Source organism: Neoarius graeffei, chromosome 19 (genome assembly GCF_027579695.1).
Source record: "Neoarius graeffei isolate fNeoGra1 chromosome 19, fNeoGra1.pri, whole genome shotgun sequence".
Classification (NCBI taxonomy): domain Eukaryota; kingdom Metazoa; phylum Chordata; class Actinopteri; order Siluriformes; family Ariidae; genus Neoarius; species Neoarius graeffei.
The window spans coordinates 68,327,055-68,354,834 of NC_083587.1; the positions used below are offsets into that span (position 1 = coordinate 68,327,055).

The window sequence follows — 27,780 nt, forward strand, 5'->3', positions numbered from 1 at the left end:
CTCATCTCATTATCTGTAGCTGCTTTATCCTGTTCTAGAGGGTCACAGGCAAGCTGGATCCTATCCCAGCTGACTACGGGCGAAAGGCGGGGTACACCCTGGACAAGTCGCCAGGTCATCACAGGGCTGACACATAGACACAGACAACCATTCACACTCACATTCACACCTACGCTCAATTTAGAGTCACCAGTTAACCTAACCTGCATGTCTTTGGACTGTGGGGGAAACCGGAGCACCCGGAGGAAACCCACGCGGACACGGGGAGAACATGCAAACTCCACACAGAAAGGCCCTCGCCGGCCATGGGGCTTGAACCCGGACCTTCTTGCTGTGAGGCGACAGCGCTAACCACTACACCACCGTGCCGCCCCAGCCAATATTATTTAAATACTAGAAAAGCACTCGGAGAGCGCAGACCTCCGCCAAGTATCCTTTAAAAAAATTTGGGATCCAGAAGGTGATCCGGATCACCGCCAAAATTTAAGGGATTGTTACTTGTGCCCAGTCACACCTCTGGAAAAAAATTTCAGAGCAATCCGTTCATTACTTTTTCCGTACTGTTGCTAACAGACAAACCAACCAACAAACAAACCAACGCTACCGAAAACATAACCTCCTTGGCGGAGGTAATAAAACAGTGCTGCTGCTGCTTTCCCTCATGTGTTTTCCATCATGAACACGAGATGGCGCCATCAGACGTTTTTCAAATATATAACAGTAGAATTTTTTTAATTAAAGCTATTTTGGAGTCGGAATAAATACATTAAGTTCATATTTAATACATTATTATTATTATTATTATTATTATTATTACAAACTGTTTAAAAACATTTTTCCCCTTTTCTAGAAATCTGCACCGCTGTTGCGTTTTCCCTCCGCAACACGAGATGGCGCTGTTAAAGCAGCGTCCACGTGCCAGAAACCAGCTCGCGGTGCATCATGGGAAAGGAACTGTGCACCAGGAACTCGCATGTGGTCGCGAGCGCGTGAACTTTACTGACGGAGCTGATCCGGTGGCGCCTCAGAGGGGAAAAAAACTCAATTTATCCTACTTTAGTGTTTAATTTTCAGATTAAAGATGAAGCCTGGTGAGTTTTCTGTGTGTTTTGGTTATGAAATAAAATCAGGGATGTAGTTTGATTCAAATTAAGTCTGTGTGTAAAGATTTAAAAACTGGTCGCGTGCTGAAACTCGTTAGCGGTTTATGCTAACTGTATTTTTAAATTAGGATCAGCTTTAACGGACACAGCGCGTGAAGGGAGAGTTTTAACTTTTTGTTCGTCTTGTGTTGAAATAATGGAATAAATCCTCGTGTGTGTGTGTGTGTGTGTGTGTGTGTGTGTGTGTGGGAGAGAGAGAGGGAGAGAGAGAGTAGTGCGTGTGTGTGAGAGTTGTGTGTGAGAGGGAGAGAGCCGGGTGAGGGGGTGTGGGAGAGAGTGAGTTGTGAGGGAGCAGAGTGAGTTGTGAGGGAGCAGTGTGTGAGTTGTGAGGGAGCAGTGTGTGAGTTGTGAGGGAGCAGTGTGTGTGAGGGAGCAGTGTGTGTGAGGGAGCAGTGTGTGTGAGGGAGCAGTGTGTGTGAGGGAGCAGTGTGTGTGAGGGAGCAGTGTGAGAGTTGTGAGGGAGCAGTGTGAGAGTTGTGAGGGAGCAGTGTGAGAGTTGTGAGGGAGCAGTGTGAGAGTTGTGAGGGAGCAGGGTGAGAGTTGTGAGGGAGCAGGGTGTGAGTTTATGGTGTAATTAAGGGAGAGTGTGGTGTGAGGGAGCAGTGTGTGTGAGGGAGCAGAGTGAGTTGTGAGGGAGCTGGGTGTGAGTTTATGGTGTAATTAAGGGAGAGTGTGGTGTGAGGGAGCAGAGTGTGGTGTGAGGGAGCAGAGTGAGTTGTGAGGGAGCAGTGTGAGAGTTGTGAGGGAGCAGTGTGAGAGTTGTGAGGGAGCAGTGTGTGAGTTGTGAGGGAGCAGTGTGTGAGTTGTGAGGGAGCAGTGTGTGAGTTGTGAGGGAGCAGTGTGTGAGTTGTGAGGGAGCAGTGTGTGTGAGGGAGCAGTGTGTGTGAGGGAGCAGTGTGAGAGTTGTGAGGGAGCAGTGTGAGAGTTGTGAGGGAGCAGTGTGAGAGTTGTGAGGGAGCAGGGTGAGAGTTGTGAGGGAGCAGGGTGAGAGTTGTGAGGGAGCAGGGTGAGAGTTGTGAGGGAGCAGGGTGTGAGTTTATGGTGTAATTAAGGGAGAGTGTGGTGTGAGGGAGCAGTGTGTGTGAGGGAGCAGAGTGAGTTGTGAGGGAGCTGGGTGTGAGTTTATGGTGTAATTAAGGGAGAGTGTGGTGTGAGGGAGCAGAGTGAGTTGTGAGGGAGCAGTGTGTGAGTTTATGGTGTAATTGGGGGAGAGTGAGTGTGTGAGGGGAGGGAGCAGTGGGGGTGAGTGTGTGTGAGTGAGGGAGCACAACAAAAATGGCTTCTTTAACTCCTCGCTCATAGCAACGATCCTCTCTGGCTAAAATGTGTACGTTGGAATCCTGAAATGAGTGTCCTTTTGTTGTTAAGATGAAGGTAGACAGCAGAGTCCTGGCCTGAGGAACTGGCTCTCCTGTGTTGAGCCATGCACCTGTGAAGCGGTTGCTTTGTTTCCCCAATATACGAGTCCATGCATTTCTCACTGTACTGAATTGCATACACTACGTTGTCCTGTTTGTGTCTGGGTATTCTGTCCTTAGGGTGGACCAGTTTCTGCTTCAGGGTGTTACTGGGTCTGAAATGTACCGGAATGTTGTGTTTGTGGAAGATCCTCCTGAGTTTCTCAGATAGACCAGAAATGTAGGGAATGACAGTTTTCTTGCGTTTGTTCCTGTTATCCTCCTTGTCTGTTCTGTTCCTTTTTCTGCTCTTGAGGAAAGACCAGTTGGGATACCCGCAGTTCTGAAGTGCTTTCTTGATATGATTCTGCTCCTTCTCTTTTCCCTCTATCGTTGTAGGAATGTTCTGAGCCCTGTGTTGCAAGGTCCTAATGACCCCCAATTTGTGTTTCAGTGGGTGGTGAGAGTCAAAGAATAGGTGCTGGTCTGTGTGGGGGGGTTTCCGGTAGACCTCGATGCTCAGGCTTCTGCCTTGTCTAATGTGTACATCACAATCCAAGAAGGCTAGATTATTCCCACTGATGTCCTCCCGAGTGAAGTTGATGTTAATATCCACTGCATGGATGTGCTTAGAGAAGGCTTCCACCTCATGGGTTTTGATTTTAACCCAGGTGTCATCCACATATCTGAACCAGTGGCTGGGAGCAACTCCTGAAAAAGTGGTCAAAGCTTTATGTTCCACTTCTTCCATGTAAAGATTGGCCACAATAGGGGATACCGGTGAGCCCATGGCCACCTACAATGCAGTCCTTGGCACACTTCCCAGACAACTGAATGCACACCTAAACCCAGCTGTTTTCAGTGACTCACAGGAGGACAGAGAGAATCAGCATTCCATTGATCACCCTAACGGGCAATCCATTGATCATCCTAATGACTCTCGAGGCCGTTCACAACCAGCCCCCAGTTGACCCACACCAACAAGATGACTCAATGACAGCTTAGATGAGCTTTTCATCCATGAGAGGATAAATACCTGATACTCCCTACCACTCAGACAGATCTGAAGAAGCCTTTCGGATGAGAGGTGAAATGTCTTCAAGCAAGTCCAGTTGCTCTCTCTTACCACCCACAGTTTAACACTAGCTAGTTCATCCCTCAGCAAGCCCTGCCCACGATCAACAGATCCATGACCATAGCGTGTGACTTCCTTGTCTGGGTGGAGTCTTACCAAATGACAATTGAAGTTCGAGGTTGTCCCCATCGTCTCCTCGATAGTTCTTCTACATATGGAACACATAGCAGTGCATTTATTCCCACTGCACGAGAACTCTGTATAAGCAAAGCAGACAATCCTAGCGGCGTTCTCTCCAGGTGTTTTAGTACGGTTAATGTTTTTTCCTGAACATGCCATATGAACAGGTGAATGTGTATTCTCTTGCACAAAATTAGTATAAAAATTAATGTAGATATATTGTATGCCAAATTATGGGATGCTACAAAAAAAGAGAAAATCCGAGTCCTCGTCTCCAATTTACGAGTCCAAATGCAGTTAATGTACGAGTCCGAGTCATCAGTGCTTAAGTCCAAGTCAAGTCACGAGTCTGTAAAATTAGCAGGGATGTGATTTTTCTGCAAATTCGCGGAATTCCGCTTTTTTCACCTCAAAACTTGAAGAAAATTTTTTTCCGATTTTTCCCTCATCCACATTCGTATCCTATTCGTTCCGACTTTGTTTGAAAGATGGCAGCCTCGGATTTGCATCTTTACGCCTCGATCACGGAGGCTGCCATCTTTCAACTCTTTGTTTGAAGCGAGCTTATGTACAGCTATCTAACAAGCGTGTTCATTGGTTGTTACAGAGCGATGAGCCAATCACGTACCTCGTTTCATCTCAATGACGTAATTGCATAAATGACGTAATTACGTCAATGAGATGAAACGAGGTACGTGATTGGCTCATCGCTCTGTAACAACCAATGAACGCGCTTGTTAGATAGCTGTACGTAAGCTCGCTTCAAACAAAGAGTTGAAAGGTGGCAGCCTTCGTGATCGAGCGTAAAGATGCAAATCGAGTTAAAGAAATCGACAGAATAGTGAAAAAAAGTTCCGCTGGGAATGGTTGGAGAAAAACCGCGGCTCGCCTCGGGGCAAATTACGTCACAAGGCGCGGGGCTAGCGGGCCCTGCTCGTGCTGGTTCTTTGGGGTGAGCAAGTGTGAGTGAGCGAGTGTGAGTGAGCGTCAGAGTTGCATGTTGACCATTAAATTGGCTTGAATTTGTTAATCATGACAAGTTTTTTCTTGTGTGTTTGCTTGCTATTTTAGTACAATTTTTAAGTCAGAAAACCCCAGAACCCAGGAGCTTCGGGGGCTTCCCCCCTTGTCCCCCCACCAGGCCGCTGCCCTGGACCAGCTGGGGGCCTGCGGCCCCCAGACCCCCGGCTAAAATTTTCAGATAATTTCACCAGCCCCAAATCACATCCCTGAATTAGGGCACGAGTCAGACTCGAGTACTGCAAGCCTGATAAACACGAACGTCAACAAAAAAGAACTGAAAACAACTGAAATAAATAAAACAGTTTGTGAAACAAATCTTAGATCATCTCACAATACCTGCCATGTCTCAGGACCATGTATTGGGATATGAATTATAACATAATCGATTATTATATCGTATCGTGCAGCCCTGACTGTGATGAGAGAGAGAGAGAGAGAGAGAGAGACTGTTGTAAAAAGAAATCCAGCAGCAATATACAGTCTGGGATTTTTATTTATTTTGTGTGCGCATTAAAACAGAATCTGTTAAATTCGGCAAGGTTTATTGAGTCCCTGGACAGAGGCAGCTATTCTCTAAACCGCATAGTAGTAGATATATTCGCTGATAAAAGCCAAGTAAATTTAGCCCTTTTAGAACCTCCTGGAAATAGAAGAAACAACCTTTATTTGTTGCATGGACACTCAAGCACAGTGAGATTCGTCCTCTGCATTTAACCCATCTGAAGCAGTGAACACAGAGCAGTGGGCAGCCACACTACAGCGCCCAGGGAGCAGTCAGGGGTTTGGTACCCTGCTCAAGGGCACATCAGCCCAAGGCTGTTAACCGAACCTGCATGTCTGGACTGTGGGGGAAACCGGAGCACCCGGAGGAAACCCACACAGACACGTGGAGAACATGCAAACTCTGCACAGAAAGGCCCTCATCAGAAGAACAACAACCCTTTATTCGCCACATGCACACTTCAAGCACAGTGAAATTCATCCTCTGCATTTAACCCATCTGAAGCAGTGGACACACGCACACACCCAGAGCAGTGGGCAGCCGCACTACAGCGCCCGGGGAGCAGTCAGGGGTTCGGTACCTTGCTCAAGGGCACCTCAGCCCCAGACCGCCCCACGTCAACCTAACTGCATGTCTTTGGATTGTGGGGGAAACCGGAGCACCCGGAGGAAACCCACGCAGACACGGGGAGAACATGCAAACTCCACACAGAAAGGCCCTCGCCAGCCGCTGGGTTCAAGCCCGGAACCTTCTTGCTATGAGGTGACCGTGCTAACCACTACACCACCATGCCACTGGGAACAGACTGGAGCTGTGTGAGGTCACAGGTGGGCGTCAGCCATGAAGAACAACGTGAGCGACCAAAGTGAACAGGAATTTAGTGAGAGGGAAACTTTACGTTTTAGTCATTTTTCGTCTGTTCCGAGTTGATGAGGACGTACTGACAGAGGAAGAATGGCCAGTGATGGGGAAGGAGAGAGGTATCGAACCGTACCGATTTGAGCCAGAATCGTCCAGTGATAGCGGGGACAGTGACAATGATGAACCTTAAAGCAGATACGCAGGGCCTTTATTTTAAAAATAAATCCACCTTCTGTCGTGTTGCTGCACCCGCCAGCAACACGTCTACATGGCATGGTGATTAAATTAGCTCTAAATGGAGGATTGGAGTTGCAGTCAGCGCTGTGTTTTAGTATAGCGGAAATAGCGATGAGACCGATAGACTTCCTGTTATGACGTTACGGACGTCAAGGTCATTCACTCAGACCACTACCTATATGAATCACTTTAATCGTAAAAATTATATTAGATTTATTGTTAACACTTAACTATTCCTGTGCCATTCTTGAGGTCTCAAGGCATTTATAGACGAAAGTGAGGCCATGGCTCTGTGTATATGCTTTAAGTTTCAATTTGATCCATGGCTTCTGCTGGCATTTAAACGCCCGTAACTCAGCCACTGGAGGTCCCAGCTAGGGATGTTAACCGATGACCGTTTGACCGATGGTTGACCGAATCAACGTCAACCGTTTAATTTTTTTTTGGTTGTCGGTTAAACTAGAGACAATTCCCCTGTGGGAAATTGTGAGAGTGATGCAGTGCGTGTAGCAGTCGCTATTGCAGGAGCTGCACTGAACTGTGTGACTTGCCATGATGCTACAAGCATGTGTCTCTCTGAGAGGGAGCAGCCCCTCCCTTGTGTGTGTGTGTGTGTGTGTGTGTGTGAGAGCGAGCATCCCCTCCCCCATCCGCGCGTTGCGAGCAGAGACAGTGTGAAATTTGTTTGAGAGTGTTTTTTAATTTAAGAGTGGTTTAAGTTTTAATTCTGTATTAAAATTACTAAATAAGCAAATTCCGTTACAGTCCATGAAACATAGGAAGTATGAGAAGAAAACAGTAAATCAGAAAGCTGCGCACATTTGCGCAGCTTCTGCGAAAACGTGCGCAGCTTTCTGATTTACTGTTTTCTTCTCATACTTCCTATGTTTCATGGACTGTAACGGAATTTGCTTATTTAGTAATTTTAATACAGAATTTACTCTGAAATTATTCAGACACTCCAACGCGATTCAGCCGTGAAAAAGGCGGCATCCGCCAAAAGGCGCACCGTTTGCATCCCTGTTTAAACTCATAGGTTAACCGAATTTAACCGGCTAATGAAGCTCGGTGGTCGGTCAAGATTTTTTTTAGTTTTTGCCATCCCTAGTCCCAGCAAAGCTAAATCTTGCAGGTACTTCCCTCTATACTATCCCCTACAGGCCTAGAAATTCATATTTTTTTTCGCCAGCCAGCCAGACTAGTTCCCTTCCAAAGTAACTTGCCAAACAGAAAATCAACTCGCCAAAATTTGTTCATGCATGAATTTTACTTCTGTCAAAATTAACACAAAAGAGTCTCGTTACCATTATTCATGACTAATGTGCATTTATTTCAAGACCCGAGTATTTTGATACGGTTGTTAAATACATAAATGAGAACAACACAGAGCACCATAATATAATATCAACAAATAATAATATATTGGAAAACTTGGCAACTTGGTGTATGAGTATTGAAAACAAATATACTGACTATCATGACTATAGCACCCAAAATATGTCCAACATGCTTTCTGTATTTCACCATTTATGAGAGAGAAAGCATTCGGAGCTTCATATTGACTAGGAATCAACTTGAAAGAAATTAATTATTCCATAAAAATCATATCGCAGCCGAGGCCTACCCTGCTCCCACGCTTGCTTATAAGTCCTTTGTTGTTTCTCCTTCTCGTACGCTTTATCGGTGGCCTTTTTCTCCTCTTCAGGCCGAGCTCGCTTTGGCCCCGTCTCTGGCGGTTTTCTGTCAGAAAATTCCACATCGCAACGTAGCTTTGGCAGATGTAGATGTAAACAACAACAAAAACACGTGTTTAAATGGGTGATAATGTGGCCACATCTATTGAATTTGATAACGTGATTACCGCGATATTCAGCGAGATGCGTTATATGCATGCGCAGTAGTGAAAAAACCGACAGCCTGACTCGTACACGATGTGATTCGGAATTCTTCGGTATTTTCCGTCCTGCCGATAAACACATCGATTAACACACACACGGCACACGCTTAATATGTGGCGGCTTTAGCTGACGGTGTGTCTGAATTAGGGCTGTGCGATATTAGAAAAAATGAATATCCCGATACATTTTCTCCATTTCACGATATACGGTGTATTGAAATCTCCTCTAAAGGACCCCATGAAATCTAACTTTTACTCTTTACTGTTTTCACTACAATCCCTGCAGATTAAATAACATTCTTGTTTAACTTTACAGGTGGTTTTCAACAACACATTTTAAATTTTCATGTTGGTGATTAATCACAATTGAATTGAAATAAGACTATTTTTATTCAACAGAGATGTGGCACAAGCTGAAAAAACAATCTTGAAAATTGCAACAAAGGGGCAACACAATACAGAGCTGCTCAGAGCTCAAACCAATAAAGTGCAGCTCAACACAGACATTTAGCCTAAATAAGAAAAGTGCTCTTTCATTAAATTATTTAAAAAAATAGATCTCCAAGCTATTAACCTGACTACTGAGAACCACTGGAACATTCACAATAGAGAGAGAGATTGAGGGAGAGAAGAGAGATCTGCAAAACATCATTTTTCTCTTTGCACACTTTTGAACTGAATGTTTTCTGGCTCTGCCTCTCAGATGTGTATAATTCCGGTACTGCCTTCTCTGTAAAATGTCTGCGACCAGGCAACTCATATTTGGGATCGAGTGTGTTTTTAGTAACTTTTGAAAGCCTGGTTTTTCCACTATACTAACTGGGATCATGTCTTCGGCAATGACATTCGTGATTGCATCCGTTATAGCTCTCCATCTCTGACTCGTTTTCTCATATGGGTGGCTTTGGAGAACGAGGCCGCTATGGTCATTTTGTTTAGCTTGTGGGGGGTTTTAGCTCGTGGGCAAGTAGTTCGGAGTTTAAGAGACTCTTCATACTGTACCGGGTGAGTTTTCAGGTGATGGAACATATTTGTCGTGCTGCTACCTTTTGTGATGACTTTTTTTTTTTTTTTTTGCACACTTTACAAACTGGCATTTGCTGTTCCACCTCCTCCTCGCGATATCCAAAAAAATGCCGGATGACTGACCCCTTACTAGTTCTTTTAGGAACCAAGTCATCCGCTTCCATTTTTAATTTGTCGCTGAAATTGACAGAGCTTACACGGTAGCCTATGCAACACCAGCGATTGCACGAACTGAGTCAGCGCTGTAAACCGAAACTAGAAAATCTTCCCGCAAGTTCCTTTCAGCACAGAGATGTCGCCTGGGATTGGTTGGAGAGTGTGTGACGACGTTATTGTTTTGTTTTTTTACCCTTAGGCAGCCTCTCACGTTACTGCCTGAGGGACAGGGAGAAAACCACCGGAAAAGGTTTTAAACAAACGCAACAAACACGAAACAAACGCAAGTCAGCAGATGACCATAAAATACTCAATAGTTACGATATAATAATTTTCTGTATCTCACACAGAATTTTCGGAGATATATCGAGTACATTTGATATATCGCACAGCCCTAGTCTGAATCTTCGCTTCATATATATATTTTTTATTTTCAACTAGCCAGCCAGACTGCCTAGTGACAGGAATTACCTGCCAAATGACAAATTAAGTCGCCTTGGGCGACTGGACCACCACAAATTTCGAGCTGTGCCCTACAAACCAGCACGGGCACGCTCTACTCTGCACTTTGAGTTTCCATATGATTCACTGATCCAGGCGGACTTTAAAAATTCATAACTCGGCCAGAGAAGCTCGCAACGAGGCGAAATTTCGCATACACCTCCGTGTCCGCTACCCCTCGTGAACCAGCATGGGCACGGCCCGCTAGGACCGCGCCTTGGGACGTTATTCACCCTGGCTTGAGCTCACCTCCAAACCTTAAGGGGTTTTGATGACTGGAAATTGAAGATGCATTCCTGAAGTTAGTAGTATTACACTATGTTGGAAACAAAAATGCTTTGCAGTTAATTGTAGCAAATTCTTGACTAATTAGTGATCATCTTTCAGGAAAAGGAACAGGGCCACTCCCTCCACGGCCTTCGTGTTGCTGCACTTGGCAGCGATACATCACTTTCCAGGCGCTTTTTTTTTTCTCTCCCCCTTCTCCATAACAGTTGTAGGTTGTAATTTAACGACTTGTCTCTCTTTCTACGTCGTGTTCTGTTGCAAGTTTCCGTCAAAATGAATGTAGTCTAGCAGAGAGTTGGACAGAAGCTACATTGTGTGGACGTCAGTGGAAAAACCGCCGGTAAAACCACTCTCACTTGTGACGTCAAGTGAAAGCCAGCTAATAACGCCGACGTTGGTACCGGGATTCCATTGGCTGGAAATTTTAAACTCGACAAGTTCTGAATGTTCCGGACATTTACGATGTGGGTTTCTATTATAAGATTTTATTGTCGGGACTTGTACCGTTCTTATCCAAGGGGGTACGTTTCTCTCGGCCTTTAAGTGTGTAATCAGGGACAGAAATGAGTGTGTAACATGATGTGAATGATGCAGTTCCTTTAGGCACTGAATAATAAAGTAAAAATAAAATGCACTACATGCATTTATTATTTATACTTTTATTAGACAAGTTGATGTGTTTATTCTAATGGTGTACATGTCAAACAAGATTTTCAAAGATGTACAAAGTGCTGTGATTGGCACTTTGTGGGTGGAGCTCACAGTAAATGCTTTCTTAAAAGCATTTTGCTATGTTTCAGATAACACGCTGGTCAAGTGCACAAAAACATTTTCCTGTTTTACTTTGGTGGTTTTTAAGTTTATTCGGTTTAAGAGAAAGACGAAGACGTTGTAGATGTTTGTGTTAGAATCCATCGAAGAAATCTGAAACATCTCGCCTTAGAGTGGAATCAGGCTACAGGTTTCCTTAAACTCTCCTCAGTGTGTGAGAAGTGGAGAGATCCGGTGCACAGACGGTACGATATATGAACGGTACACACACTAGTGCTAAAGCTGCTGATGTTTATGCTCCAGGTTTCAGTCCCCGTGGAGGAGGAGGTCGTGGTGGATTCGGTGGAAGAGGACGCGGTGGAGACAGAGGAGGAAGAGGCGGGTTTAGGGGAGGACGAGGTGGTGGAGGTAAGGACGGACTATTGTTAAACTGTTGATTAATTTTCTGTACCAGCGGTTCTGACAGTAGTGCAGCTGCAGATCACAGGGACGTTAATTACGACGTGTGAGAACAGGAATAGAGTTGTCTCACAAAACTTTAACTCTGAGAAGATAAACATGATTCAGTCTTTAATGAATAATAAGTTTGTAATTGTTGGTTAATTGCTGAGGTGTGAGAGGAATAAAACGCAGGGACGTGCTGTTCAGGGGGTTAATAATAACTGTGTTTACAGGGGGAGGTTTTAGGTCTCCGGGCGGTGAAGGAGGATTCCGGGGCCGTGGTGGGGGCAGAGGGACGCCGAGGGGACGAGGAGGACGAGGGGGGTTTAGAGGAGGGAAGAAAGTGATGGTGGAGCCACACAGACATGAAGGTGAGTCCGTGTTATTCATGAACTCTGCATGTGAATGAATGGGAGAGTAACGATGATGTTTTAACCCTCTCAGGTGTGTTTATCTGCCGTGGGAAGGAAGACGCCCTGGTGACTAAGAACATGGTGGTGGGAGAGTCGGTGTACGGGGAGAAGAGAATCAGTGTCGAGGTCAGACTCCGTCATGACGACGATTTATAATAACATCGACCGGTTTGTTTTCTAGAAATTTCAGGGCTTTAAGCTTTGATGATTATAGAAAGGGCTGCAGGGATTCAAAATAAAGCTGAGATCATGGAAACGAGAACCTCTGCCCTTAGGGCTGGACGACACAACACAACAAAAACATTATCATGATGCACAATATATACCATAATAAAAAGGCTTGGTGAACTTAAAATTTAATAATGAGTAAATGAAACTGAATTTCATAATTTTTTTGTTAAAGGTCAACAAAAGTAAACCCTGGAAGTGAGAAAATAAATTCTGTAATAATTTCTGTAAAAATAATGTTTTTACGACGTCAGATTTTTATGTACAATGTTTTCAGTCAGCTTCCAGAGTTTCTGAGAACAAAAAAATTCCAGTTATTACTCAGAGCTCACATGGAATTGTCTCTAAAATGATCACACTTGTTTTTTGCTTCACCCAGCGAGGAATAAATCCAACCTGTGACATGGTGATGTGAGCAAAACGTAAAATAAAGACGGGTTTAAAGATAAAAGAACAGATAAAATACTGCTTATGTGTTTATTGATGCAAATCAAACACTTGGAGTGAGTTTCACTGAATGAAGTCACACCATCGTTTCTGTTCTCATTTACATACTGTTAAAACCTTGCTCTGTTTCACCCCTCCCCCACACGGCCCGCCTCACTCATATAATTATGATTTCTAGCTGCTCCATCATGTCGCCTTGATATGTTTTAATACCGTGTCTGGTGTTGGTGGTGTTTTTCTTCCAGGATGGAGAAGTTAAGATTGAGTACAGGGCGTGGAACCCGTTCCGCTCCAAGCTGGCGGCGGCGATTCTGGGAGGAATTGATCAGATCCACATCAAACCTGGAGCCAAAGTCATGTACCTGGGAGCAGCGTCAGGAACCACTGTGTCTCACGTCTCAGATATTGTCGGACCTGTACGCCCGTTTCTCTTTCACCTTCTTCTGTAGAATCTTGGTTTTTATTTTATTAGATAAAGAATTAAATTATACCGCGGTATTCAGTTACAGAGAAGAGTACAAATAAGTGTAGGTTATATAAACAGTAACTGCATCAAATCACATGGAACAGTCATCTCGCACACTTATAAACACTGTGTGTGTGTGTGTGTAGGATGGTTTGGTGTACGCAGTGGAGTTTTCTCACCGCTCTGGCCGAGATTTGCTGAATGTGGCTAAAAAGAGAACCAACATTATTCCTATTATTGAAGACGCCAGACATCCGCACAAATACCGCATGCTGGTTGGTGAGTGTCTTAACCAAAAAAAATTAACTTTTTCACTTTCTCAAAAAAAAAAAACCCTGACAATAGTAGTTTCTATAGCAAAACGCACCAATTTGTGTAAACTATAAAATACAGAATACAGCCGTTTAGCTTGTTGCTGCAGTTCTAAATATATCCACTAGGGGGCAGAGATCGCTTTTGCACTACAATGTGTGTACATTTATTAATTACGTAACTGCTCCTGGTGTTTAACTTTGCTTTATTTCCCCCTCAGGGATGGTCGATGTGATTTTCGCTGACGTTGCACAGCCAGATCAGACGCGTATTGTCGCTCTCAACGCTCACAACTTCCTCAAAAACGGCGGCCATTTTGTCATCTCCATCAAGGTAAAACTTTACCTGTAAATAGGTTCTGGTCAGTCCTCCTGCTCTGACATTCAGGCTTCTGATGTTAAGCCAAATTTAATTAATGTGGATTTGTAATAAAGCATAAGTTTGTACTGGTGTAAAAACTGGTGTTTCCGTTACGGTCAGGCAAACTGCATCGACTCGACGGCGTCTCCCGAAGCCGTGTTTGCCTCCGAGGTGAAGAAGATGAGCGCAGAGAACATGAAGCCTCAGGAGCAGCTCACGCTCGAGCCGTACGAGAGAGACCACGCCGTCGTCGTAGGGGTGTACAGGTCAGACGTGGTCACAAGTATTCGCACCCCTGCTCAACATAACTGGGTCACGTAGCTTTCATTTTCCAAGGGTGCACAAACTTTTGCACTTGAATGTGGAGACAGGGAAGCACTGACTGTCAGTACTGAACTCGAAAATCTTTACGTGTAGTTGAGTGCAAAAGTTTGTGCACCCAGATAAAATTAAGCCTGGACTTTATTTAAACTTTGCTGTCTAATTTTACCTGACTATCAAAAAAGTGTCTCCAGTGAAGTTAAACAAATATCTTTAAACACTACATCTTGTGGTTTTTAACCCGTGTGTGTGTTTTCTCTCTTCAGGCCGCCTCCAAAACAGAAGAAATGAAGATGCCCCAGTGTAAATTTGTGTTTGGACATTTTTCTTCCCCTGCTGATCCTCCAGCTTTGACCACTGGCAGGCACACTGCCTTTATCTGCTTCTCTCCAGGTGTGTCATGGCTGGAGGTGAAGAGCTTCCACAGTCCCTCAGTGTTGAGATGATCCTGCACTGTTTCAGTAACGCAGCTCTCTCCATGTGAACGTTAGTGCGATCAGCAGCGTCACTCTATCGGGAAGTCCTCATTGTGTATTATAGTTTATTAAACCGCAAAAGTTTGTTTTATTTCATGTGAACGATTTGCTTTTCAGCATCCTTCTGCTTTCTTTGATATCCAAAATTATGTCTTGGGGGGGATGTAGATTTCTGTTGGTCATGTGACTGTACAGACCGATTCCTTTTTTTTATTAAATTTCATCAATAGTTAACATAATGTTCCATCAATAAAGGGCTCATCATGACTTTCACAAATGTTTCTGAATTCTTATAAATTAAATTACAAATGTTTTTGTTTCTCTTTAACTTATTTATTTTCCCCAAAGAATATTTCTATTACGCTTTTAAAATATTAAGAGACCTGTAAAGACAATTGTTTGATATTTTTAAAACTGAAATGTGTAACCATGACAAAGTATTAACTGGGCCGTTTCACAATCGGGAAACTTTTCAGGTCCAAAAATCAAACCTCAGATTTTTGTGTCTCTTTGCTGCCAAAAACTCCCTTTTGAGATGGAAATGAACTGCGCAGAATTTCAGAGCTGCAGGTCGTGTACTGGCGTGTCACTGTGGTGAAAAGAGGCGTAGAGTGTATTTCTAAACCTGACCACCTTCCTAATAGTCCACAGGAGTCGGATATACAGAGTGGAAAAACTGTACAAATTTTCCCGTCCTGTGCAGTGATGTGTGGACATGGTGGTGACTGTAATAGCAGCTGAAGTGGTGGCGATCCCTGTGGTTTTCCAGAGAGGACACTTTCTGACGGACTCCTATTTCAACTACATGTGAAGCTCCGCTGCAGATGTGTCTCACATCTGTTTTAGGTCCTGTTTTTTAATAAACTGTGTAACAGAGTATTCTGCTTCAAAAGAGACAAATATTTTCTTCAGAAATCATTTACAACCTCATCATATAGCGAGTGTGTTCCAGAGAGGGTGTTTTTGACAGATGAAGGATCCTGTCTGAGGCACTTTTTTTTTCTTTTTTACAAAAAAAGTAACAGCCACTTAAATATCTTTCTATTGTGAATGAAAGTACTGAATATGTCCCAAAGTAAAACTGAGTTAGTGCTTAAAAAAAGTAGTTCTGAATTTAACCAGTAAAATCTAAGTGTAATAATTAAAGTAGAATTAAATGAAATGAGCATAAGGTCAAAACTGAGCCATGTTTGACTCTCAAACGTATTTATGAGAACTTATAAGAGGTTATAAGTGCTGTAGGTGTGTCCCTGTACAATACAGTATTAGAAACTCCAGTGTATATACGGTACTGGACCTGCAGCAGTTAGTTGTTTTTCAGAAACCCAGCTGTGATTGTGAAACACACCAATTAGATTAGAAACTGTAATCACTAATCATTACTATTATAGGGACTAGAATAATTATTAGTGGTGTATTCTATAATTACTATTAATAAGAAGTATAATTCTGGTTGTAAGGTTTTATTGCCAAGCTTATTTAAATACAGTAATATCCAAAAGTATGTGCACCCCGACCATTACACCTACTTGAGCATGCTGAACGTCCCATTCCAGATTTAGCTGTTACAGTGCTCAGCGTAAATGTGTACACCCCCTTTGAAAAGTAACACTTTAAAGGACCCATGGCATGGTGGTTTGTTGATGCTTTAAACGGGCTTGTGGAGGTTTCCGGATGTTATATCCGCAGCCTTTCTCGAAATGAACCCTCGGCATGTAAATATAGCCTCCTGGGAGAAAGCCCCATTTCAGCGCTTTTCCCAGTGTGTCGTTTTGCTAATGAGAAGGAGGGGGAGGGGCTTGACCAAGCTGCGCGCACACATACTCGCTGCTATCAGCGCCTGTAGCCACGCTGCTAAGACAAAACCCCGTTCTCCCTCGGACTCCTTTCGTAAACTCAACGTGAGACAGAGAGTGAGAGTGTTCGGAGTGGTAGTTTACGAACGTATAATACCCTAGGCTTGAACACGCACTCCATAACCAAAGAGGATAGAAGCAGCAACTACAGCAACATATCGCTTATCCAACAGAAGACATGCATTGCGGAGCAATAGTCAAACATAAGCTCATAAGTTACAGTCAATTTCCAGACTAAACTCAGTTTAACAGAGCATGCTGCATGCTCTTTAGTTTTGTAGCGCAGATTACCTGGCTAACTGCAGGAAGCGGTTAGCTGCACAGCCAATGTAGCCATTGCAAGGCTAACGCACCGATTTTAAAACACGGCAAAACGACCAGTTATACACTTACTTGTTCGGTGTTTGTGGCTGATGAGGCAGGGATGCTTGGTACGGACCCAGGCTTCAGTGACAGTTGATGTGCAAAACCTGCCCTGTACTGTCCCAAGTTGTGGAAACATTCATCAGGAAAATGCTTCCGACAAACATACACCGTCTTAGGTAGACTCGACGGCGTATTATTGAAGTAAATAAAATTAAGCCACTGCGTCTTCAGGGGCTCTCCCGTCGGCAGTAAAAACAGACTCTTTTCTGTGTTGTCACATCCATATACAGCGCAATTTCCATGTTTCGCTCGCTTAGGTGATGCCATGTTGTTGTGTCCTCTATGGTCTCCTCACTACAACTGGGCGGGGCAATCCATACAGTGGGTGGGAATCCAGAGGGGGGGCGTGGGGGATCATCTCCCTTGCTGACGTAGTAAAGGGAAGAGTTTATCAACGTGCCGTTTTGACGCACCATTCTCAAATGTTGGGCATAGTTTGGTTTACACATTATGAAATTTCTAGCCACTGGGGTGACTTAAGAAGGTCAGAGGAACTCATTTTAACGTTAAAAAACCTCAGAAAGTGAAAATTTCATGCCATGGGACCTTTAAACAATATCTCAATGAACGCAATTTCCAAAATGTTGACAAGACAAAGGTTAATATAACATTTGTTTAACTTTATAATGTGAAAGTAAGGTTAATAATATAACTTGGATTACACATTTTTTTTTCAGTTTTACTCAAATTAGGGTGGTGCAAAAACGAGTACACCCCACAACAAAAACTACTACATCTAGTACTTTGTATGGCCTCCATGATTTTTAATGACAGCACCAAGTCTTCTAGGCATGGAATGAACAAGTTGGCGACATTTTGCAACATCAATCTTTTTCCATTCTTCAACAACGACCTCTTTTAGTGACTGGATGCTGGATGGAGAGTGATGCTCAACTTGTTTCTTCAGGATTCCCCAAAGAAAATAACTTCTTTAATAATAATCCAGCATCCAGTCACTAAAAGAGGTCATTGTTGAAGAATGGAAAAAGATTGATGTTGCGAAATGTTGCCAACTTGTTCAATCCATGCCTAGAAGACTTGGTGCTGTCATTAAAAATCATGGAGGCCATACAAAGTACTAGATGTAGTAGTTTTTGTTGTGGGGTGTACTCATTTTTGCACCACCCTAATTTGAGTAAAACTGAAAAAAAATGTGTAATCTAAGTTATATTATTAAGCTTACTTTCACATTAATAAGTTAAACAGATGTTATATTAAACTTTGTCTTGTCAACATTTTGGAAATTGTGTTCATTGAGATATTGTTTAAAATATTACTTGGACTCATTTACGCTCAGCACTGTATAATGAGCTCCACTCTTCTCAGAAGGCTTTCTTCTAGATTTTGGGGTGTGGGGTTTTGTGTTCAAGAGCATTAATGAGATCAGACCCTGATGTTGAGATGTTGAGGCTCCAGTTCAAGTTCATCCCAAAGGTGTTCAGTGGGGTTGAGTTCAGTCAGGGCTCTGTGCAGGACTCTCAAGTTCTTCACTCCAACCTTCACACATCATTTTATGCACAGGAGCATCATCATGATGGAACAGGTTTGTGTCTCTTGGTTCCAGTGAAGGGAAACTGTAATACTACAGTATACAAAGATATCCTGTACAACTGTGTGCTTCTGACTGGGAACAGTTTGGAGAAGAAACACACATTGTGAGGGATGGGGGCACATACTTTTGGTCATATAGTGTAAAAACGAGTATGGAACCTTTTGGGTTTCACATAAATCTTCAAGGCATGGATTAAGGACACTTATTCAACATTTATGCATCACACATTTTATAAAATGTAAAATAATAAGGAAAATAACAGTGAAGCGGTGTCACAGTACCCGGGGGGGAAACCTGACCGGAACACATTTTATAGCTTTTGTTGCACCCGGGACTCAATACACAGACGCACTCAATGGAGGCTCCTGTGCAGAACGTGAAAAGCGCCAGAAGATCTCAAGCGGATAAAAAACTGCTGAAGAGACAAATTAAAGCTTCTCACACCCTGCTGAAGCATGAAGGCATCAGCACCGCGGCCCAGCCCTCTCAGGTAGCCCGCCTGCGCGCCTCATAAAGCGGAATAAACACACAAACACACACGGGCGGACACAACCAGCAGGTGTGATGATTTATTCTGCACTCCGGTACATCCTGAAGCCTGGAGACTTCCGCTTGAAGTCTGATTGGATGGATTAGGGAGCGGATCTGAGAGGAAAAAAAAACACTATATATATATATATATATATATATATATATATATATATATAGTGTGGGTGTTATAGCGTTCTGTGAATTTAATATAAAGCAGTGAGGAAAATGAAGGGATTAGTTTAAAATTTAACGCTGAAATGTTAGCTAATGTAATTTTGTGCGAATCAGAACTAGCCAAAAGCCTTTATTTAACTAAACGGCGCCTTCAGGTGGATAATATTTATACATAATGGAAAATATTCAGTTGTTAAATCTATAGATTGGAGTGTAAGTTTAGATCAGGCGCACATTAAGCTACTAAAGGGTCCTGTGGGTGCAGGATGTGCAGAGATGCACAATATGGTGTCACAGCAGCTGAGGCAAGTTTGTGTTGAAAAGTTGCTCTTTGAGTTTTGTCCAGGGTGGCCCCGCCTCTCACACACTCAGCTGGGATGGACCGGTTGCACATGACGTCACATGTCCCATGAGCCTCTCTGATTTCGCTGTGTCCACCATCTTCGTGGAATAACACATGCATAGCAACAAGTACCTTAATACGAAATGCTGCAAAGTTATCGGCTGCTCAAACTATTCTGCTAAGGCTGGAGTCAGATCCTTCAGTTGACCCGCTGTTAAAATGTGAGAAGGACCCCGAATGGAAGATCTAACCTGTAGACGACAGAGACAGCGGCTTGCAAATCTGAACAGATCGAACGTTAAAGAGACCAGCTACAAATATGTACGAGTATGTGCAGATAATTTCGTAAAGGGTAAGTTTATATTTCTACTGGTTATGTGAACCATAGACTATATATATATATATATATATATATATATATATATATAAAGATGCGACATACTGTAAGTGGTATACATGTAAGCGCTTCTCCAATTTATATTGCAGTTAGAAGAAACCTTTATTCCTCACATGCACACTTCCAGCACAGTGAAATTCATCCTCTGCATGTAACCCATCTGAAGCAGTGAACACACGCACACACCCAAAGCAGTGGGCAACCACACCAGAGCGCCTGGGGAGCAGTCAGGGGTTCGGTACCTCGCTCAAGGGCACTTCAGCCCAAGGCCACTCCACGTCAACCTAACTACATGCCTTTGGACTGTGGGGGAAACCGGAGCACCCGGAGGAAACCCACGCAGACATGGGGAGAACATGCAAACTCCGCACAGAAAGGCCCTCGCCGGCTGCTGGGTTCAAACCCAGAACCTCCTTGCTGTGAGGCGACAGCGCTAACCACTACACCACCGTGCCGCCACTGTATTACAAATACAAAACTCTAAGTCCCAGTAAAATGTCACCTTAGAAGACGTCAGTAATCAGGTTGGGGTTTGGGGGTTTTTTTTGGTTTGTGTTTTGTGTAAGTCAAGTTAGTTTGTATAACACTTTTAACAATAGACATTTTCCCAAAGCAGCTTTACAGACTCTGAATGACCCAAGGCATGAGCCAATTTTATCCCTAATCTGTCCCCAATGAGCAAGCCCGTGGAGACATTTGCCCACATGAGGAACCTACTAGATCCTTACAGTAAACTTGCGCTAAACTTTTGTATGCTTTCATCTGCTTCCCAGTGACGAAGCTAGTAGTGAACACCAGGTAATTCACAATGTCGGTGTAATTCACACTCGGCCACATCCGTACATCGTCTTCATACTTTACAACGCTGCTGTACGGATCCACCCCGAACATTCTTTTATCTTTTCCCTGTACCTGACCTTGTCACTATTACTCAATTCATGATATATTTGTGAAAAATTACAGTTCGCCAATGTACTCTCCTCGGTCGCCATGGATGCTATACCACAAAGATGGTGGACACAACAAAATCAGAGCGCATCATGGGAGATTCATGACGCAAGTGCAAACGGTCTATAGGCTCCAGCTTGCCTGCGACCCTGTACAGGATAATCGGCTGCAGATAATGGATGGATGGAGTTTTGTTCTGGAGCTACAAGGTTAATGTATCTGACGTGTGTGTGTGTGTTCAGTGTGTGGTCGTGTGTAATGGAGGTTTAGGGAATGGTGTGAGCAGGGAGATGCTGATGGAGGTGCTGACTGAAGGTGGCGCTGTGGAGTCTCTCCTCATGCCTCCCAATAAACCCTACAGTTTCGCCACATTCTCGTCTCTGGAGATGAGTCAGAGAGCTCACACGCTGTGTAACGGCCGCGTGCTGGAATGTAACGGACGCAGCATCACACTGTACTGCAGTTACGTCCTGCCAGGTCTCTCTCTCTCTCTCACACACACACACACACACACACACACACACTTCTCTCTTCTCTGGTTTTTGTTCTGTTTCTCATCACGTTCATCTTTCTTTTTTGTATCTTTCCCCCCACTTCTTTTCCACTCCTCTTCTCTCTCTCTCTCTCAGTGGAGGGAGAAGTGTGTGAGTGTGTGTCTCTCCCCCCTGGTCTCAGTGTGTTGGAGGACTTTGTGTCTCCAGAAGAAGAGTCTCAGTTACTGCAGGCTGTGGACTGGACATCGCATGATGATGATGATATCACAGGTGAGCAGTTATTAGACCCGTCATTTGGCCCAAAGGAACCATGTTTATTATTATTATTATTATTATTATTATTATTAAATGAGTGTTGTGTTTATTTCAGCACAGCGAGAACTGAAGCACCGCAGAGTGAAGCATTATGGGTACGAGTTTCGCTACGACAACAACAACGTGGATAAAGACAAACCGCTGCCCCACGGTCAGATCCAACACTATCAATAACGTTAACAAGTAATGTGTATTACTGTAGCTTTGGTGATGTGTGTGTGTGTGTGTGTGTTTTCAGGCCTGCCATTGGTGTGTGATGCTGTGCTGCAGAGGTGTGTGTGTGACGGCCACATCAACATCCTTCCTGATCAGCTCACAGTCAATCAGTATGAAACTGGGCAAGGTCTCTCTCTCTCTCTCTCTCTCTCTCTCTCTCTCTCTCTCTCTCACACGCGTGCGCACACACACACACACACACACACACACACACACACACTCGGTCCGTCACTGTATGTGTGTGTGTGTGTGTGTTTGGTTGCTGCAGGAATCCCCCCACATGTGGACACACACTCGGCGTTTGAGGACACCATCCTGTCTCTCAGTCTGGGAGCGAAGGTCTGTAACTCATCGTGTTTATCCTGTAATAATGCTGTAATAATGCTGTAATAATGTAATTCTCTTACACTTACAGTCAGAATCTGATTTGTTTGCGTTCCTGAGTGGTGCAGCAGAAACATGTCCCCCTGCTGTCTGGAGGTTAATGTTGGCTGTGCTGTCTGGGTGGGAGGGGCATACTCTCTCTCCCCTGTCAGTCACAGTGACATGAGCCAATCGCGGGTGTGTGTGAGCTCATGGACGTGAAGAAGGCTTTAGCACTCGGTGTGTTACGCTGCTCTGGGATGAGATTGGATTCTTGTGTCTCAGAGCACGCACGTGTTTATCTTCACCCTCGCAGCTGGGATGATGGAGGAGAACTGACTGATGGGGGGAGGGGGGGCCTGGACACGAGCACAATAGAGAGGAAATACAAAATAATATTATCATAAAAATGATCTGCACTGCAGTTACAATGAGTTCAGGAATGGAGGATTATGTTTTACTGATCACTTATTACACTGATGTCTCTCTCTCTCTGTATCTGTCTGTCTGTCTTTCTCTCTCTGTATATCTCTCTCCCTCTCTATAGACTGTGATGGATTTCCGTCACCCCGACGGTCGCTCTGTTGCTTTGGTTTTACCAGTGAGGAGTCTTTTAGTGATGAAGGGTGAGAGTCGTTACCTCTGGACTCACGGGTAAACACACACACAAAGATACAGACACTATAGAGTGAGTAAGTGCACCCCGACCATCACCCGTATGTGCTTCTGCCTCAAACCGTTACCATGAAGTAGGGCTGTGCGATATATCGAATATACTCGATATATCACCGAAAATTCTGTGTGCGATACATAAAATTATTATATCGTAACTATCGAATATTTTATGGTCATCTTCCGACTTGCGTTCGTTTTGTGTTTGTTGTGTTTGTTTAAAACATTTCCCGGTGGTTTTCTCTCTGTCCCTCAGGCAGTAACGTGAGAGGCTGCCTAAGGGGAAAGAAAACAATAACGTCACGCACTCGCCAACCAATCCCGGGCGACATCTCGGTGCTGAAAGGAACTTCCGGGAAGATTTTCTAGTTTCGGTTGTGTTGCCAGATTGGGCGGTTTTAAGTGCGTTTTAGCGGGTTTTGAACATATTTTGGGCTGGAAAACGTCAGCAGTATCTGGCAACACTGCCGGCGGGAAGATTTCCTGGTTCCGGTTTACAGCGCTGACTCAGTTCGTGCAATCGCTGGTGTTGCATAGGCTACCGTGTAAGCTCTGGCAATTTCAGTGACAAATTAAAAATGGAAGCGGATGAATTGGTTCCTAAAAGAACTAGTAAGGGGTCAGTCATCTGGCATTTTTTGGATATCGCGAGGAGGAGGTGGAACAGCAAACACCAGTTTGTAAAGTGTGCAAAAAAACCTGTCATCACGAAAGGCAGCAGCCGGAATTCTACACGTCTGAGAGGCGGAGCCAGAAAACATTCAGTTCAAAAGTGTGCAAAGAGAAAAATGATGTTTTGCAGATCTCTCTTCTCTCCCTCAATCTCTCTCTCTATTGTGAATGTTCCAGTGGTTCTCAGTAGTCAGGTTAATAGCTTGGAGATCTATTTTTTTAAAAATAATTTAATGATAGAGCACTTTTCTTATTTAGGCTAAATGTCTGTGTTGAGCTGCACTTTATTGGTTTGAGCTCTGAGCAGCTCTGTATTGTGTTGCCCCTTTGTTGCAATTTTCAAGATTGTTTTTGCAGTTTGTGCCACATCTCTGTTGAATAAAAATAGTCTTATTTCAATTCAATTGTGATTAATCACCAACATGAAAATGTAAAATGTGTTGTTGAAAACCACCTGTAAAGTTAAACAAGAATGTTATTTAATCTGCAGGGATTGTAGTGAAAACAGTAAAGAGTAAAAGATAGATTCCATGGGGTCCTTTAGAGGAGATTTCAATATATCGAGAGATATATCGTATATCATGAAATGGAGAAAATGTATCGGGATATTCATTTTTTCCCATATCGCACAGCCCTACCATGAAGTTCAACCACACGACTGTGTAGAAAATCCGGAGACCTGTGCAGGTCTGAGCTCAGCGTTTGTCTCACTGGGAGACAGAAGCTACGGTACTTAAATAGAAAAAAAAATAGCCCGCTCTGAAATACGTCAACGCCAGGATTCAAACCGACATTGCAAAATCTGTTCCTTTCCCTGACAGCACTCGAGACCGCAGGGCCACGCAGGATTATATCATGAGCTGAGGTTATGTAACATGGTGATTTACGTAGTCAGTACGCAGTGGCACCACACCGCCAATGTGAACTCGCTGCCTGAGGCTGGCACGCCGATTATATTCTTAAACACGCTCAAACTCGGTTAAAAACACACACACACACACACACACACACACACAGAGAGAGAGACAGGTGCCTCGATCAGCTTCAGCCAATGGCTGAGATAAAAAAAAAGTATCTTTATCTGTCTGAGGTGAAATAATAATAAAATATAATCATTTTCATCTCGCACACTCAGAGAGGAAACAAACAGATGGCTAGATGGAGATACAGATAAAGCAACAGCTAGATAACATGAGTAGACAGACAGACAGCGGAGTGGTTTGGACGTGTGGACAGACAGAGAGGTTGATAAACTGACAGATTTTTTTTTTTTTTTTTTTTTGCTGTCTTTGTTACTTGCTCTGTGAAAATGTCCCTACAGTTTGAAAAGGTGTGTGTGTGTGTGTGTGTGTGTGTGTGTGTGTGTGTGTGTGTGTGTGTGTGTGTGTGTGTGTCTGTCTCTCTCAGTATAACACCCAGGAAGTTTGATGTTGTGGCTGCATCAGCAGCTGATAGGTCAGGAGTTGTGAACTTTGACCCCAGTGATCTGACACTGAACCAACGCGGCACAAGGACATCGTTTACCTTCCGCAAGATCCGACACACACCCTGCAACTGCGGTGAGATGCGCACACACACACACACACACACACACACACACACACACACGTGTGTGCACGCACAACTCCTACAGCTGTGTGTGTGTGTTACAGTGTACCCATCAGTGTGTGACAGCCAGCGCCCCCCCTCCCCGCCTCGTCTCCCCGTTGCTTGTAGCGACGCGTGCCACTTGGAGGAACAGTATGTTCACCGTGTCTATGAGGAAATCTCTGCGCACTTCAGCAGCACTCGCCACGCCCCCTGGCCTCGGGTCCGCGACTTCCTGCTCTCGTTACCAACTGATTCCATCATGGCCGACATCGGCTGTGGCAACGGCAAATACCTGGACATCAACCCTCAGGTGTTCTCGGTACAAACACACACACACACACACACGCTTGTATACAGTTTCATGAATAAAATTAGTGATATAAGGTGTACTGTAAGTAAAGATTATTGTTGTTGTTTATGGTTATTAGCTGGGCTGTGACCGCAGTGTGAACTTGGTGTCGATCTGCGCTGAGCGAGGTTTCCCTTCAGTGGTGTGTGATGCTCTGTCCGTCCCCTTGCGCAGCTCCGCCTTCGACGCCGTCATCTCCATCGCTGTCATCCATCACTTCTCCACACAGGTCGGTGAATATAATGACCAGTAACATCCCATAATAACCCTGAGAGAAACTCCCCATGACCTGCTGCACTACTCACTTTCAGCGCACACCTGAGTCTCAGTGATTCAGTGAGTCAGTGATTCAGTAAGTCAGTGATTCAGTAAGTCAGTGATTCAGTGAGTCAGTGGTTGTTAGTTAATGATTCAGTGATTCAGTGCAGTTTATCACACTCTTAGTGCTTTTGGTCTCATTGTGAGTTTTAGATGTAGATTAACATTTTATGATCATGGCTCATTAAAAATATAGTCTTATGACAATTATTTAATATTTGTGTTAATATATAAGTGCTAATAGATATACATATGATTTACATTTTTTATCCTTTGCTGAAGGATATTCACTTTAATTTTTAATATTTTGAATTCTGTAAAGCACTTGGTAAATTTGCCTTTAAAAGTTGACTGTATATAAAAATGGTTTAGTGTTTTAGGTTGTGATTTTAGATGCTGGCGGCACGGTGGTGTAGTGGTTAGCGCTGTCGCCTCACAGCAAGAAGGTTCTGGGTTCGAGCCCCGTGGCCGGCGAGGGTCTTTCTGTGCGGAGTTTGCATGTTCTCCCCGTGTCCGCGTGGGTTTCCTCCGGGTGCTCCGGTTTCCCCCACAGTCCAAAGACATGCAGGTTAGGTTAACTGGTGACTCTAAATTGAGCGTAGGTGTGAATGTGAGTGTGAATGGTTGTCTGTGTCTATGTGTCAGCCCTGTGATGACCTGGCGACTTGTCCAGGGTGAACCCCGCCTTTCGCCCGTAGTCAGCTGGGATAGGCTCCAGCTTGCCTGCGACCCTGTAGAACAGGATAAAGCGGCTACAGATAATGAGATGAGATGAGATTTTAGATGCTGATTTTAATTTTATGATTTGGGATTTGAACCGCTTCTGATGTTTTGCAGAGATGCTAAAATAATGAAGGGTTAATAATAAATCGGTATGTGTGTGTGTGTGTGTGTGTGTAGGAGAGAAGATTGGCAGCCGTCACTGAGCTGGTGCGTCTGTTGAAGGTCGGAGGTCGCGCCCTGATCTATGTGTGGGCCATGGAGCAGGAATACAAGAACCAAAAATCCAAATATCTCAAAACTAACAAGAACCAGGAGAACGTGGAGAACCAGGAGAACGTGGAGAACCAGGAGAATGTGCAACCAAAAACATCTAAACAGAACACTGAACACAGAAATGACCTGGACGAAACCAAAAGTGAGTTGAGTGTTCGACAGGTGCATGCTGGGAAAACGAGCTCAAACCGCACTGACACCAAGGAGGATTGTGGGAAGGCGACCCCACCCAGGCTGAGCGTTCACACCAATCGTACGGCGTTCATTTCTCAGGATCTCCTCGTGCCGTGGCACCTGAAAGGTGAAGTGAAAGCGAGTCCTGGTCCCGTGTTTCACCGTTTTTATCACGTGTTCCAGCGCGGAGAGTTGGAGGATCTGTGTGCGTCTGTCAGCGGGGCGGAGGTGCAGCAGAGCTACTACGACCAGGGCAACTGGTGCGTCATCCTGCAGAAAACACACCAACACTAACGCCTCCTAACACTGAGCACACACCGACTCTGACTCGGAGGAGACGAGTCGCAGTTCTGTGACCTTTACCACAGTGCCTGACTGCAAGCACGCGCGCACGCCACAGAAAAACAGTTCATTTTAAGATGTTCATTACATTTATTTTTAAATGTTTATACAATAAATGATATTACTATAATTCATTGTGTTTCCAGTTTTATGTTTTAAAATAAAATTCAATACAAATAAAAATAATTAGGCGTGTCAGTCTGCACATCTGCTACATTTATGTTTAAATAAAATCATAAATTGAGTGAGATGGAAAAAATGTAAAGGAACTGACAGTTAAAAAATAATCGACTGTAAATAATTTAATTTAAAAAGCATTTTTAGGACATCCAGTTTCTTAATTTTTGAAAGACTCATTAAACTTGGAGACTAAAATCTTTGATGGTGTTTTTAAGCATTTTCTCTCTTAAGCATTTTTACTTAAAGGTGCAGTTAATAAAGTACAAATAAAGGAATAAAAATAATCAGTGATTAGGAAACTGTTGTGTTGTACTGAGAAATAAAAACTATT

At 43.9% G+C, this 27,780-nt stretch overlaps 2 protein-coding genes across 2 annotated transcripts; both read left to right on the plus strand.

The window, feature by feature from the left end:
- Positions 1–954: 954 nt before the first annotated feature.
- Positions 955–14,818, plus strand: fbl (fibrillarin). The gene is made up of 9 exons (XM_060901018.1): positions 955–1,091; positions 11,381–11,485; positions 11,752–11,889; positions 11,963–12,057; positions 12,852–13,022; positions 13,219–13,351; positions 13,605–13,717; positions 13,865–14,010; positions 14,332–14,818. The coding sequence occupies exons 1-9, from the start codon at positions 1,082–1,084 to the stop codon at positions 14,354–14,356; spliced, it is 936 nt and encodes a 311-aa protein (XP_060757001.1). The 5' UTR covers positions 955–1,081; the 3' UTR covers positions 14,357–14,818.
- Positions 14,819–18,730: 3,912 nt separating this feature from the next.
- On the plus strand, positions 18,731–27,399 carry alkbh8 (alkB homolog 8, tRNA methyltransferase). Its single transcript, XM_060900510.1, has 11 exons — positions 18,731–18,865; positions 21,011–21,245; positions 21,398–21,532; positions 21,633–21,728; positions 21,816–21,920; positions 22,062–22,132; positions 22,704–22,810; positions 24,908–25,059; positions 25,153–25,409; positions 25,519–25,668; positions 26,658–27,399. The coding sequence occupies exons 1-11, from the start codon at positions 18,731–18,733 to the stop codon at positions 27,219–27,221; spliced, it is 2,007 nt and encodes a 668-aa protein (XP_060756493.1). The 3' UTR covers positions 27,222–27,399.
- The last annotated feature ends 381 nt before the right edge of the window (positions 27,400–27,780 follow it).